At 31.3% G+C, this 16515-nt stretch overlaps 1 protein-coding gene and 2 long non-coding RNA genes across 3 annotated transcripts; all 3 read left to right on the top strand.

The window, feature by feature from the left end:
- The first annotated feature begins 2663 nt into the window (after window positions 1-2663).
- LOC134236540 (uncharacterized) lies at window positions 2664-3624 on the top strand. Its single transcript, XR_009985631.1, has 3 exons — window positions 2664-2784; window positions 2942-3039; window positions 3360-3624. It is a non-coding gene; the product is annotated as an uncharacterized LOC134236540 (long non-coding RNA).
- A 2679-nt stretch (window positions 3625-6303) lies between these two features.
- Window positions 6304-9257, top strand: LOC134236523 (uncharacterized). The gene is made up of 3 exons (XM_062718699.1): window positions 6304-6373; window positions 8668-8899; window positions 9154-9257. Exons 1-3 carry the CDS (start codon window positions 6362-6364, stop codon window positions 9255-9257), a joined length of 348 nt encoding a protein of 115 aa, XP_062574683.1. The 5' UTR covers window positions 6304-6361.
- A 387-nt stretch (window positions 9258-9644) lies between these two features.
- LOC134236539 (uncharacterized) lies at window positions 9645-12577 on the top strand. The gene is made up of 5 exons (XR_009985629.1): window positions 9645-9776; window positions 10998-11043; window positions 11598-11658; window positions 11742-12103; window positions 12404-12577. It is a non-coding gene; the product is annotated as an uncharacterized LOC134236539 (long non-coding RNA).
- Window positions 12578-16515: the final 3938 nt, after the last annotated feature.

Genomic DNA, 16515 nt, shown 5'->3' with positions numbered 1-16515 from the left:
TTCACATGTTTTATCTTTGTATAATTATATAGATACAATCTACACCATGTTGTAAAGAAATGTTACAATTATTGCTAGAAAACGCGAGTTTCGAGATTGTAAGTTACTGTTCGAATTTTCTCTGATGTCTGTATCTATTTGTTGTGGAAAGGAAAAGATAACGAACAATGCTCGATCGATATAGAAAATAAATCTTGCACAGCAATAAACATTTTTTAAACATGCGAGCACTCGGAAATTATGAATACATGTATTTCGGACACTATTTTTCATGTTTTTGGCCAGAACATAAAAAAAAATATTCCGATCGCGGTCAATGTTCACACGAAGGATAAATGGTATACTTTAGTTTTTATTTCATTATTCACAGTCATTTGAGAAAAATAGAGATCATATGATTGTTTTTCATGCAGTTTTAACTTGTGATCTTTTCTTTAATTTTACATTTTTTTTTATTAAAAATTTAATAAAACCATTTTACTTCATAATTTTTTCTTCTTCAAAAGATATCAATGAAAGCGATTGCTTTACAAAATTTATTAAATTTTATTATGAAATATTTAGATTAGTTCGAGTAGCTTGACTCAAAATTAGACACGAAACACGCAATGATTACCAAAGACAGACTTCCTGTTTAATGCTACGTGTATAGAGATTTTTGACATTTTGAGTATTGGGGGTCTCCAGGTAAATAACACCACTGTTACCTAGACCACTCCCCCTCCTCAGGTAACCGTACGGTAAAAAAGTTGGGTCTTTAAGTCAAAACTGCTTATGACTTAATTTTCTCTCTAGTCAATGTGTTATGACGTCATAAAATGCGTCATTTTCCCCATTTCATGTTAGTTTCTTTTAAAATGGCCACGAAATGAAAGATTCTTTTTCAAAATGTCATACAGAGCAAAACCACTGATGAAAATATGCAATAAAATAAGGTAACAGACTATAAGATCATTCTGTGAAGAACATAAACATGTTTTATTTTTTGGATCGAGGACTGTGCTCATATTTTAGTTTTATTCTAAAGGTTGTCAAATACGCCATTGTCTGCAACATTTTAGAACATTGCATTTGCACTACGCCTGATTTCCAATAATGTCAAGTATCATTTCTCATTTTTTTTAAATGAAACCACAGAGTCTTTACTTTATTTTGATACGTGTATATGAAACTGAACAAGGGAGGAGTGTCAATTGATTGACATAAAAGCAGGGCCATTTTATGCATAAATTGGATATAGTTCTTTGTCAATATATTTTTCTTCTGATTATGTAAATGTATGTTTTTAATAATTTTAATGCAATGCCATGTGTTTTTATATTACATTGTTCTTCGGTAATAGACTAAATAAATGTTTTGTTAAATATCTTGACCTCTTTCATTTATCTTATTGTAACCTTTAAAAGACATATAGTCGTTATTAAGAAATAAATGCATGTTTATGTGCAAAAAAAGTAATTGAATTTTTATCATTCATTATGAATTAAATGATCAATTCATTTAATTTCTCTGTCTTACTTTGCAGAATTCATTGCAAAAATTGCAGAGTATCTTTGGGTTTTAAAAAGATGAAAAGAAACCAGTAGTCTACATTTCTCCCGAGTAACTAAACTTATTAAGGTTGAATTGAATTCTCATATCCAATATCTAGTACTTATTTAAAATATGCATTAAAAGCAAAAAAATTGATTAAAGACTGCATATACAAAGTTAATGTATTTCGATTAGTTTTATATTACTAATAGGAAATATGATAAAATAACAGGAAGTAAATTTTACAATTTGTAATTCAGTGCCTATTATGTTTCAATATTTATTCCAAACTACGCCAATCAAATTGACAAGGAAAATTGTAATGTAACATAAAATCGACGAGTAGAAGACAGGGATTAAAAAGATACGGGTCATCAAGAGCAAGGAGATGACAGGTAGAGGAACTGTCTGCCGAACTTATAATTCTTACCAAAATATCATATTCCTCTCAATTGCAATCAAAGTAAGTTGATATACAGTAGATGAAAAAATTGAGATGAAAGTTCCTGATTAAAAATAAGGATTCTCTCATATTAAAGAAGAGAGGTCCATAAGCGATCTCACTGATCTCAGTTAAAATAGCTTACTGACTTATATTGAATAATTCAAAGTGGCTCTACATAGTCCAATACATTACAATCAATACTTAAAAAAAACTACCGAATTTATAACATAGTAGATAAAAAGGTAATAAATTGGAACTATACCTTAACAGGGTTTTAGAGGACAAGAATAATCCACTCTTTGCATGTGCACCCTTACCAAAATGAAATGTTTGCTGCAAGTTTGCGGCAAGCTTGCAGCAAGTTTGCCGCAAACAAATCTATGTATCAGAACAGTATGCCAGAAGTGTGCAGTAAATGCAGCTAGCAGCACACAGTATGCCACTTGCGGTTCATTGTGTGCTGCTAGGGGCACATATGTACTTCTAGCGGCACATTAGATGATCTGATGCACATATGTGCCAGAAGTATGCCACAATTTTCCCTTAGATGCCTTTTATTTATATAGTGTGCCAGAAGTGTACCAGAAATGTTTCTATTATCTATCAAAATCATTGCGTGCCAAAAGTGTGCCATAAAGATTTAGGAACGACTTGTCTGTTACGTTACAGACCTATCTAAGAATGGCTTATCAGTTCACATTCGGTTTTGAAGTTTGCGCCAATTTTAAACCACCTGGGTCATGACTCATGACAAGAACAAAGAGAAAGGAGAAAACAGCAACATAGACCGTGGATAAAGAGAGAAAGTGAGTATTTAAAAAAAAAAATTGTATTACGCTGATGTCTTTTTTGCATAGAAATAAGACTTGACTGTATTTGCTGAGCCAATTTGAATTTTTAAGGTCCTTGTTCATAACAAATTGGGTCGATATAGTATATGTTTTTATTTTTTGTTCTATCCAGATGGACTGATGATGAATCAGTAAACCCTCCACAAAGAATAGACCAAAAGGGCATTTATCTGCAGGAAAGGATTCTGCTAACTAAGAGATGGACTGAAAGTAAGTAATCACAATTAATAACTAGGTCCATATTTAAATGTTTATGTCATATAAACAAATACTAGTAAACAAATGATAAAATGCACTTTACATTATATAATTTGTCAAAGAATTGTGTAGTTTTTTTTAATGAGGTGTTGTTTTCGAATCCTTGTTTATCAATCCATCCTGAAATGCCATTTAATATGATTTTAAGGCACACAAAACAATAAGATACAAATGTGGGATCTCTAGGTTAAAATTAGGTTTAATTCATTGCTTAAATAACTATTGGTTTCAATGACTGCAGTGCGAGTAATTTCTCTCTATCCTTTTAACAGGTACTTGCATAATGTTGGAAAGGAAGCCCTCCCCCCCCCTTCATGAAAAGTTAGTTGAAATATAAGAGTGAACTTGAAGTACTAAGAAAGTAGTTAATAAATATTCCTATCAAATCTGTCGCCCGCATGGTTAGAGCGTCTGCTCTCAAGTCAAGAAGTAAGGAGTTGAATTCCACTGTGGATCTGTATAAACTGAGGTCCCATGTTGCAGTAGGTGATGATCAAAAAAGATCCTCCCTGCTCAATGGCCCTGAGTGCCAATTAATGTAGTTTAGGACAAAATTTGCAGCTCTCCCACGCCAGATGTTGGCATCTCCATATAAGTGAAAATTTCTCATGAGGGACGTTAAACTATATACAATCAATCAATTAATGGAAAATGCAACAGATGAGGACACTCTTTCAACATGACATGGATTCTTCAAGGGGATTATGTTGTTGTTTTATTAAAAGTGATAGAATCAAGACACTGGACAAAACTGTCGCCATTCCTGTGTAAATAATATTGTGAGATTTAATTTGTCAAAATACTTGATATGTTTTTATTCATGTCGTGCAGCACTATTACTTTGATATGTGCAGTTGAAATTCATTTTAAGAGGTTAATCTTTTCTTTTATGTAAAATGTTTTGTGATTGTTGTTAACTACAAATCCTCTATTCATTTTGCATAATGACCAATGTAAATTTGTGCCATTATATTAAACAAAGGTTGTGAATTTATTTTTTTTTCTCTGTTTCTTTCTCTATCTGATGTATACAGTGTACCTGTACAATCAACAGATTTTGTTCTCGTACTGTGCAAGTTTTTTTTTTAAACATTAATATTTTAGTAAGTGTTATATATACATGTACCATTAACTCTGAAATTTTCATAAATAATTTTTAAAATGGCTTTAATGTTCTCTTTTTATAGTACATGTATTACATGTTGCTGTCATGTTTAACCACGTTCTTTTAATTAAAAATTAATTTGTTTAGGTAAGGTATATTAGCTTATGGAATTGTGTATGTCACAAGTGTGTGTCACAAATTTGCAGTTAACTATATATGCCAGAAATGTGCCGCAAGTATGTGCCACAAACTTGCAGCTAAGTGCATAATGTAAGGATTTGAAATGTTTGCCGCAAATGTGCCAGAACTTTGCCGCAAATATGCCGCAAATTGTGTGCCAGAAAAAAAATTTGCATACGAGAAATCTATTTGCGGCAAGTTTGTCGCAAATATTTGCCGCAAGGTTGCGGCAACTTTGCAGTAAACTTGCTGCAACTATGCGCCAGAAGTCTTTTATTTTGGTAAGGGTGTTGCTCAATCCAGGTCGTATCGCTTGGAATGAGATGGGAGGGATTATTAAATTTGTGTATTGGGTGTATTACATTGACATTGTCTTTGTTATTACGCTAAAGATTGTTTTCAACAGTGTACACAATAAATGAAATGAAAGTAATATATATAAGTTTAATTGATATATTAATTTGTACATAATTATGTATGTTTACATATCGTGTTAAGAATTAAGATTGAAACTATCAGGGTGAAGAGCAAAGGACGATGATATTCAAGTGAACTTGTTACAAACTCTGCGGGATTGAGTTCAATAAAAGAATGCCAAAAAGAAAACGAACAGTATTCAATCTGAAAAAATAAACAAGTAAATGAATAAATAAGTAAAAAGATATTGAATGAATCAGTAACTTTATCAATTATTTATTAATACAATATGACACAGACAAAATCATTTTCATAATTATATTTTTTTAATGATTTACCATTTTTTTATTCGGATGTTTCAAGTCCCTACCCTTATATTTACTGCAAACATATTATTTAGATTTCAAGTTGGTTCTTGTCTTTATTTTTTGGGGATTTCCATACAAGGTGCACTCAAAGGTATAATTGGTTGATGTTTTTATGAAACAAAAGTAACCTACATGTATTCTTTTTTTATCTGTTAAATAAGAAAAGAAAGCTATTTTACTTCTACGCTTCTTCAACTAAATGTATTTTAGATGCAATATGTGACTCGTGCGTACCTTTCTTGAGTTATTTTCAGATTAGTGTGCGTTAAAAATAGCTTTCTATTTTAACTGCAACTGGGCTGGGTATTTGCAGTGGATGATTTAGAGTAGGGCCCTGGTTGCACAACCCTCCCCTTTTGTGTCAAAAATATACATAAGGTTTAAAATTCAAAATTATTTTAATGTGTCTGTGACCCCCTACTTCGACCCCAAACTCATACCCCTTTCGAGATTCTTAGATCCGCCAATGATCTACGTGTTTTGAATTGTTAAAGGGACAATGCAATCTCACATAAAGATAATAAATTAAAAATTGATAGTTATTTGACTGTTACATTTTAAACTATATTAAATCATTACGATTGCATCTAATCATCAAAGTTATAACCGTACAAGCTAAATACGAGGGTCATTTAAAAATACGTAGACATTGATCCTCATCGTCACATTATTATTACAAGATTATAGATCAATACATTTTCGTTAATAAAAAAAAATATATTTAATATTTTTATTTTCACGAATATCAGAATTTCAGAATATCATAATCACGTCTGCCCTTTGTAATATAAGCAAAATAATATTGGGCTAGCTTGCTTCTAAAAATATTAATTAGAAAAAAAGAAACAATATACGAAATTGAAAGATTTAGATATTAATTGCCTGCAATTTCACGAAACAAAATCTAGAACTTGGATGAGTACATGTCAATTTCAAGTTTCTTATACATGTAATATTACGACTGTTAGAGGTAGAGTCAGCACTATTACATATTACATATCAAAAAATGATTCTTTCTGGATAAAATACTATTACAGATGTATAAAAAAACAGACATAAACTGGATATTTTTAGATTGGAGAAAGAAATAAGAAATATTACTTACAAATGAACTGTATTTCATCATTTTCTTTATGTTTCAGTATTGTAGACCTGTGCAAGGTTAATTTGAATATGGTAATAAAAGCCATTTTTTTCTGTCATAATGACCAGCACGGTAAGAATATTAGATACATGTAGAGATAAGTGCTTTTCATTCTCGGATAAGTCTATTCAATTTGATAATTAATCAATTTGAAAATACAGTTGAATTTCAACATCTGACACATTGATCTTCTTGGATATGTCAAACGGTCTTTTAAGTCCCCCCTAACAAAAAAATACTATAGTAAACTATAATTATAACTTTGACACTTTGAAAACTTTGATTTACTATAGTGATATCTTTGACACTTTGAAAAACTTTGATGAAAACTTTGACATTTTGAAAAACTTTGACAAAAACTTTGACACACTATAAAAACTTTGGCGAAAACTTTGACACTTTGAAAAACTTTGGCGAAAATTTTGACACTTTGAAAAACTTTGGCGAAAACTTTGATAAAACTTTGGCGAAAACTTTGACACTTTGAAAAACTCTGGCAAAAACTTTGACACACTGAAAAACTTTGGCAAAAACTTTGACACTTTGAAAAACTTTGACGAAAACTTTGATATTTTGAAAACTTTGGTGAAAACTTTGACACTTCGAAAAACTTTATCAAAAACTTTTACACTTTGGAAAAATTTGGCGAAAACTTGGATACTTTAGCACTTTAAAAAAAACTTTATCAAAATGTTTGACACTTTGAAACACTTTATCGAAAACTTTGATAGTTCAAAAGCTTTATCGAAATCTTTGACACTTTGAAAAAAATTATCGAAAACTTGGATACTTTGAAAAACTATGGCAAAAACTTTGACACTTCAAAAAACTTTATCGAAAACTTTGACAATTTGAAAAACTTTATTAATAACTTGGATACTTTAAAACTTTGAAAAAGTTTATGGAAAACTTTAACACTTTGAAAAAGTTTATCTAAAAGTTTGACACTTTAAAAAAGTTTATTGAAAACTTTGACACTTTGAAAATGTTTATCGAAAACTTTGATAGTTTAAAAACTTAATCAAAAACTTTGACACTTAAAAAAAAATTATCGAAAACTTGGATACTTTGAAAAACTATGGCGAAAACTTTAACACTTCAAAAAACTTTATCGGAAACTTTGACAATTTAAAAAACTTTATCAAAAACTTTGAAAAAGTTTATTAAAAACTTTGACACTTTGAAAAGGTTTATTAAAAACTTTGACACTTTGAAAAAGTTAATCAAAAACTTTGACAATATGAAAAAGTTTATCGAAAACTTTGACACTTTGAAAAACTTTATTGAAAACTTTGACACGTTGAAAAAGTTTATCTAAAACTTTGAAACTTTAAATTGAAAAAAGTTTATCAAAAATTTTGACACTTTGAAAAACTTTATCGAAAACTTTGACACTTCAAAAAAGTTTATTGAAAACTTTGACACTTTGAAAAACTTTGACGAAAACTTCGATATTTTGAAAACTTTGGTGAAAACTTTGATGCTTTGAAAAACTTTATCGAAAACTTTGAAAAACTTTATCGAAAACTTTGATGCTTTGAAAAACTTTATCGAAAACTTCGATACTTTGAAAAACTTTATCGAAAACTTTGACACTTTGAAAAACTTTGGCAAAAACTTTGACAATTTGGAAACTTTGGCGAAAACTTTGACACTTTGAAAAACTTTGGCGAAAACTTTGACACTTTGAAAAACTTTGACGAAAACTTTGACACTTATTTACTAGAGTTAACTATAGTTAACTGTAGTAATTTTTTTTAGGGGGACCAAGCCCTTTTTAAAAAGGTATTATAGTCTTAATTTTTCGGTAATAATTTTAAGTTTCTTCTAGGCCCATCGAGTTCGAAAACTCTAGTTATTAATCAACCTTTGCAGAATATGCATTTATTGTAATACAAGTTCTGCAGAGGTAAGTATGTACTATTATTTACACTCTGTATTTAGAATGAATATTTAAGGATCGAATAGCTGTCTTATTTTTCGATTTCATGATGTGATCAATCGATTGGGTCAAAATTATGCATAAAATTATCATGCAAGCCAGTCGATTGATCATCGTCATGAAATTGAAAATCTGACAGTTATTCCCTAAATCTACATGCTTTGATTCCGCCAATACACGTGCTTTAATCCCTGCTTCTGTTTAGCTGTTTGTTACGCCCTGCACTTGGTTTTTTTGGAACCGCACCAATACTTTGTTTGGAAATAAAGTACATTTACAATTTGTAATTTTATCTCGGACAAAGACATTGGAAATGTAAATATTTGAAAATCAAATGTACATATTAGTGGCAATGCTTTAGATTTTTCCCTACTTAATTCATGCTTACAGTTTTGTTTTCATGCAAAGCTCTCGATATTTGCAGTTTACATTGAACATGCTTTGTGAGGGAATCTCCTTTCCAGCATCATTACCAACAATAACATACGTCACTTCCTGTCCTGTTAACAAGGAATCTTGGGACAAGGCAGCGAAGCTGAAAAAATGTGACATGTTAAATAACTATACATCGTCTTATAAGTATGAGTATCACTGTGTCTTGAATAAAGAGGTCACAAAACTACTAGAGGTGTGCGTTCCTGTATGGTTTTTAACAGGTATTTACATGTACATTTACAAGCAATTATATAGGTATCGTTGTACTTGAAGCAGGCACCATACATTTTTTTTATTATTTATATATCTACTTATGCACTTTGCTTTCAATATGAGCAAATAATACCTATTTATCATTACATGTACAATACAATTATTTTGAATATTCCGTAGTAATGAATATCTGTAGATAAGATATATGATGAAATGTGTCACATTTATTTTCCGTACGTAATTAGAAATTTTTGTTTAACAGGAAACTGTGCTAGATACAGTATCCGCGATGCCAAAATTTGGAATAGCCAAGATACGGAATGCCTTACTTTCTCGAAACCCTGTCCAATAAGATACTTTATTTGAGAACAAATTCAAATAAAAATAATGAATTTATATATTTTTTTTTCTGCATTATCTCGCGTGAAAAGTTTAATATTTTATTACTATGTTTTGCTAGACCAAGATTGCTATAAACTGCTCACAAACGCTCCTGATATAGAAGAAATCAGAAACAGGTAATATACAAAAGAAATGTTAAATACAATGTAATTGATAAAAACAGCTTTCTAATAAAAAAAAACCTTTTTCATTATTTTCAAATGACGCCTAAATGTAAAACTGAAATTTCATTTTGTACAAATATAATGAAAAGTTGAAATTTCATTTTAATATACTAAAATATCCAGAAATTCTGTTCTATCTAGTACATTTCTATGAATTCCCTTATCTAGCTCCTCTTTTGTGAGCCCATGATCAGTCATATAGAATGTTCATCAGAGAAACGATACATAGCTCTCATAATAATCTGTGCCTGCCTCATTGCCGGATTAATTTTCATGTTGGTCTTCAAAGAGAAAATTCGAAAGAGCTTTTTTAGAAGAAGTGAGTAAACGTTCGTATTCTTTACACAATGCCTTGCACATAATACATGTACGCAGCTTGTTAGAGGATAGAGATACTGAAAAAAAAACAACATAAAAACATAACATATTTTTTATGATAACTTTGAATACAGTATTTATTCTTTTGAAAGCTATTAAAAGTGCATTATGTGTTATAACAGACTTTTTTTATTTGCTTGCTTTTTTAGCTCACCTGAGCCGAAGGCTCAAGTGAGCTTTTCTGATCACATTTTGTCCGTCGTCCGTCCGTCCGACCGTCTGTTTGTCCGTCCGTTTGTAAACTTTTCACATTTTCGACTTCTTCACAAGAACCAATGGGCAAATTTTAACCAAACTTGGTACAAAGCATCCTTGGGTAAAGGAAACTTTAAATTATTAAAATAAAGGGCCAAGTCTCCTTACAAGGGGAGATAATCAAGAAAAGACAAAAATAGGGTGGGGTCACTAAAAAATCTTCTTCTCAAGAACCACTGGGCTAGGAAAGTTGAAATTTATGTGGAAGCATCCTTGGGTAGTGTAGATATTAAATTGTTAAAATCATGACCCCCGGGGGTAGGGCGGGCCACAATAGGGAATCCAAGTTTTACATAGAAATATATAGAACAAATCTTTAAAAATCTTCTTCTCAAGAACCACTGTGCCAGGAAAGCTGAAACTTATGTGGGAGCATCCTTGGGTAGTGTAGATATGAAATTGTTAAAATCATGACCCCTGGGGGTAGGGCGGGCCAACAATAGGGAATCCAAGTTTAACAAAGAAATATATATAGAACAAATCTTTAAAAATCTTCTTCTCAAGAACCATTGGGCCAGGAAAGCTGAGACTTATGTGGGAGCATCCTTGGGTAGTGTAGATATTAAATTTTTAAATTCATGACCCCCGGGTGTAGGGCGGGGCCACAATAGGGAATTCCATGTTTTACATAGAAATATATAGAACAAATCTTTTAAAATATCTTCTTCTCAAGAAGATATGGGCCAGGAAAGCTGAAACTTATGTGGAAGCATCCTGGGGTAGTGTAGATTCTAAAGTTTTAAAATAAAAAAGGGAAGGGGGTTGTTGGGCATGATAGGTATAGCAAGAGGGGGAATCTGGTAAAGATCTGCATCACCCAAGTTACTCAGGTGAGCGATGTGGCCCATGGACCTCTTGTTTTTAAGTAATTTTGATAAAGAATTTTTTTTCATTTTGAACTGAGAAGATGGTCAGAGAGGAAGTGATAATGAAACTGAGGCTTTGATAAGGAGGTACAAAACCTTTTAATGATTTTGAAACTAGAAAGAAAATGTGTGCTTTAATATTCGTCTTTTAATCTTAAGTGTATGCTTTTAAGGAACTTTAATCTTAACTGAGGCATGGATCCATCAATAGATATAAGTAGATATCTATTTTTCTTAAATTGACGGACAAGGCAGCCCACACAGAAAAAAACAGTATTAATATGCAAAACTAACTGCTTATCAACAAAACAAAAAAAACAAAGAGGGGTCACAAGTATTTTCCTGAGTACGTTTCATTGTTTTTAAAAGCTTTGACATTAGGATGTGAGACAGAATCAATCAGTTTCATTTGATAACGATGGCCAATAAAACATTTATTAAGAAATATTATCTACAAAACAACCTGTCAGCAAGTCTCCTTGACATCCTGTGTAAGAAAACGTATTGATATTTATTGTTAAGTTGTAACCAATTTTATTTACAGTAGTGCATGTTCATTTAGATTTTTTCTTTCTAACATCAGTCATCTTATTACATATTGAAAATTACTAATTATTGAATATGTCCTTCATTATACACAGACGAAGTTCCAAAATAACTTTACAAAGGGTTTCTGGACCGGAAGTAGAATGTATTATTGAGGTAATTATCTAATCTATACGAACAACACTATGAATTACTTAACAGAATAGGGAATTTTCGCTAAGAAATTGCATTTATTTCAGAATGTTGCCAGTGTAACAGACCTTAAAGAAGCACTGGTGAAAAGTTGCATGTACCAAAAAGGCATGATAACTATAGTTAAAAATCGCCATATTCTTCCAGACAATAAAGGAATTCGAATTACAAAAACCTCAGGGCAACAGAAAGATTATGTGTGTGTGTAGACGCGAGGAAAAAATAGACGAAAATTCTGATGACGAAAATGACATAAAATTACCGGAAGAAAGAGACCAAATAAAAATCATGATAGGTAATGCAAGCAGAAAAGTTCAAAGAAAATATTTCAGTAAATGCGCCGAAGATGTCATATCAAACAGCAATACAAATTATATTTGTGTGAAAATGAGCTGTTCACATTCTGCAGGTAACTAAAAATTATGTTCTTATATGAAACATTTTATGTTTAGAATACAACAAAATACATTTTAGAGAAGCCTCAATTAAAATATCTAACGGGCATTCCTTTAGAAAGTACTCTCATTTATAAAATGAGTCAATACTCGGTGTGTATCACCTATCGATAATGTTTACTCCCTTTGCGATTTTTAAAAGTATTGTCTATCATGCCAATCACCTTATTTATTTAATTATTTATCAGACAGAGCTTTATTCGTGATAATTCTGAATATATTTTAAAAACCATCCCTCTGTTTTTTTTTCCCAGAACCTTACGGATTGTATGAGTACACAAAGATGAAAGTTACAGAAATGTGTATGGAAATTAAATGTCCATCATGTTGTATGGTCTGGAATTATGAAGAATTGAAAGAGAAGTGTGATATTTCAAGAGATGAAGAACAGTTTTACCGATATTATCTAGAAAACAAAGAAACAATGAACTGACCCAAATGAATTGTTTAAATTTTCCTTTTTTTAAAATAATAATTTGAAAGTGCAAATTAATAATGAAGTTTGAAATTGTTTAAAGGAATATGAGCTGCATTTTTTAGAATTTTATTTTGCTGGTAAAATGTGTTATTATGATTAATATAAATGTAATCTAAACCCTTATGATCAAAAAGATCAAAATAAAGTTTAGAAATATTTCAAAAGAAATATTTCTGTACAACAGAATATATAGTACTTTATAAGAAATCATTATTGTACAGGACGACAATAATTCAATTTTGCTTCAATCAAAGCTAATAAAAAGTCCTATCATAGCAATATGAACAACAGAATTTTATAAATGTTCTATTTTCCTGTCATTGATATAGTTAATTACAAATTTGAAATATTTTTTTTCCGAAGTCAAACATGCAGCTCATATTGCTTTAAGCTCAATATTGTGGTGAAACGTTCATAAGTTGAGAAATTATATATTTTTTGATATTGAATAGTAGGGGATTACAATGGGATTTAAGTTGTCAGATAACTCAATAACATACTTCACCATCAAAACATGTCACTCAGAAACATTGTTTTTACCACTCGACCTCCATCAAACTTACTAGAATATTATCATATTTTTATTAGGTCACTTGAGTAAACTCAGGTGACCTATTGCTATCCGTTTTTGTTTGTCGTCGTGCGTTTTGCGTTAACATTTCAACATTTTTAGCTTCTTCTCTGCAACCACTGAATCAATTTCAACCAAATTTAGCACAAAGCATCTATGGGTGAAGGGGAACAAAAATTGTGAATTTCATGATCCCTGTCTCCCTGGGGTCTGAGGAGTGGGGCCAAAACCACTAAAATTAATGCAATCTTTAAAAATCTTCTTCTTTACTCCTGGACATCAAGCAGTCAAAATGTTTGCATGATTGTTATCAACAATAAGTCTTCTGCTAAAATTGTGAATTTCATGTCCCTGGGGTCAGGGGTTCTAGTGCTAGGGCGGGGCTAAATAAGTAGGTAGTGAAAATGCAATTATTTCTTTTAAAATCTTCTTCTCTGCTCCTGGGTAATAAATAAAGCAACTAAATACATAGTTATGATGAGCAAGAGTGCCTCTACCAAAATTGTGAATTTTATGGTCCTTGGGTCAGGGGTTCTAGTGCAAGGGCGGGGCTCGATATATTATATAGTGAAAATACATGAATTCTTGAAAATCTTCTTCTCTGCTCCTCGGAATTAAATAAACTAAGTGCATAGTTATGATGAGCAAGAGTACCTCTACCAAAATTGGGAATTTAATGGCCCCTGCGTCAGGGGTTCTAGTGCAAGGGCGGTGCTTTATAGATTATATAGTGAAAATACATGAATTCTTTGAAAATCTTCTTCTCTGCTCCTAGGTATTAAATAAACTAACTAAGTGCATAGTTATGATAAGAAAAAGTGCCTCTACCAAAATTGTGAATTTTATGGCCCCAGGGTCAGGGGTTCTCGTGTTAAGGCAGGGCTCTATTGATTATATAATGAAAATACATTAAATCAAGGAAAATCTTCTCTGCTCTTGGGTATTAAGCAGATGAACTAGCAATCTAGTTATGTTGAGCAATCTTCCAATATTGTGAATTTCAAAGCCCCAGGGTCAGGGTTACCAAAAGGGGGGGTGTACTTATATACTGAAAAGGAATGAATTGTTTGAAATTTGCTCCTTGGTATTAATCAAATATTTTGAAAAGCAAGGATGCCTTTTCAAAAATCGTGCAATGTGTTGATCTAGGCCTAAATGTCAGGGGTTAATGTGTGGTAGGGATACTACTGATTATTGATGAATATTACTGATTAATTTAAATGCATTTTTCTTTCCCCTAATCTGACTATGGGCATTAGATAAACAAACTAAGCAGCTTCTTTGTGTATTCTTATGATGATCAATGGTGCCTCTTTCAAAATTGTGAACGCCATAGCATCTGGCTTAAACATGAATCAAATTCAATCACTGGAAAGTTGTTACATAATGCTCAGGTGACCTATAAGGCCCATGGGCCTCTTAGCTTGTTAGTATAAACAAAAATTAACTGTATCTTAAACATTGCAATATGAGGGTGTATTTAGACCATTTTGATTTCTCTGTTTTTGTACAAAAAAAGGAAGTGTGTGACACTACTGATAAAGCGCTTGGTTTGGATAGCAAAACAAAAAGTGTGCCTTACATTGATTGTTCTAATCAAATGTGTGCAGTTGATAACGGTCCTTTGGTAACATCATATACTGTATAAATGTTCCTTGCATGCTAAAGATCATTCACCCAATGTACTGGTCTAAATCAACAGCCTTTGCTGGAAAACGACGACGTTTAAATATGACAACTTTTCAAAAGAACGTAAAACAAATTTAAAGCATGGATTGCTAAATTTTATTAGTGTATCTGTCCATCAATCACAAGAAGTGTTCAGTTTTCCAAAAGTGTGTCAATTTCAAATCTAGGATCAATGTCCAAAGATCATAAATATTTATACCCATTGAAAGGTCTTAAGCTTGTTACAATGAATTAACATATCAAGTATAAAAACCCTAGCTACAACTATTTAAAATTTATGGCTAAGATAAAAGAGTGGAAGTTTTTTTTTTTTTTTGTAAAGTAGGTCAAACTCTAATGTCAAGTTCAAGAGATCAAATTTTGTGGTACTCCAAAGAACGGTTTTTTCACAAAAACACACCTTTTGAAATAGACGTAATAGCCTCACTTACTCAAATATTATTGTCAAAATAAAAGTTTTTTTGTGGGAAAGCAGACAGACAGACGGAAAGAAGGAAGGACAGGACAAAAACTATATACACGTACATGTATCCTTAAAACTCCATCTATGATGACGTAAAACAAAAATTGATATAATGGGGGAATTTAATGGAAAGAAATGTTTCTGCTGAAGACAGAATTAAGACCCTAATGATTATAAGCAGAAACAAGATAAAAAGAATATTTCTAAAACCTCGTTCGTTGAACAAAGTTATAAGCTGTGCATGTAGAATCCTATTGTCTTTCCTTTTCAACTATGGTGAAATATCAAAATATAAAGTTGACACGAGGAAAGACAGAAAAAACATTTTTTGTTTTTTGATTCACTTTTCCCTCATTCAGTGGAAGGACAATTTAAGAAATGCCCACTTTGAACGTTATCAAATGTGATAAAAGCAAGAATTGTTAGTTTCCTTATTTAAATCATACCTAGGTCCCCTGCCATTATCAATAATATGTTTTTATCCAAAATGTTTATTCAGGTTAAAAGTTTCCAGACTCGAAAAAAATTATTTTATCATCATCAGGTCTTTCTTTAAAGTATAAACTTAAGTTAGAAGGTCAAGTTATTTCGTCAGTCACGTTGTGTATAAAATTGTTTAGTTAGATTTTAAATTAAATCATTTTGTTGACCTTTTTTCCTTAAGTATGTTTGATGTAGGATTGCATTGAATTATGAGTTAACACGTAAAAGTAAAGTTAACCGAATGACATGCAAAAAAATTAAATATTATCAGCAAATCACTCTCTTTTAAAATTAAACTGACACAAGCATCACTGGATTCTTTTAAAATATATACGCACGTACTAAAAAATTGAGTCATTGTATTTTGTGACAGAACAGTTCCTTTCCTTAACATTTGATGTACAAAAAAATCTCTGTTAAGTCTGGAGTTTCCTATCTATAAATAGACCTTTTCGGTAAATTGCATTTGTGTAATCATCCTTCATCCTCCTTAAGAATCAATCCCTCGAAATCCACGAAATCTACCTTAACACCAGCGGTTAAGCGGTCAAACAGGTTATCTTATGCTATGCTTCATGCCTTTTTTTTTACATCAAAAACAAAGAATTTTTTAAGGTTGCAAAGCATAATATTAATAATAGACATGTTTTTAATTTTTTTTACTAAGTGTTAAGGGGGTCGT

This window comes from Saccostrea cucullata, unplaced genomic scaffold (assembly GCF_032062105.1).
Source record: "Saccostrea cucullata isolate Sc308-1 unplaced genomic scaffold, CSIRO_AGI_Scuc_v1 ctg340, whole genome shotgun sequence".
Classification (NCBI taxonomy): domain Eukaryota; kingdom Metazoa; phylum Mollusca; class Bivalvia; order Ostreida; family Ostreidae; genus Saccostrea; species Saccostrea cuccullata.
The sequence above is the reverse complement of the archived record's forward strand: the minus strand, read 5'-3'. Positions and strand labels throughout refer to the sequence as shown.

What these genes read in the sequence shown, in the direction of transcription:
- LOC134236523 (XM_062718699.1), top strand. An exon ending in TCCTGTATGGTTTTTAACAG is followed by an intron (nt 8,900 to 9,153) that starts GTATTTACATGT and finishes TTTGTTTAACAG; the next exon opens with GAAACTGTGCTAGATACAGT.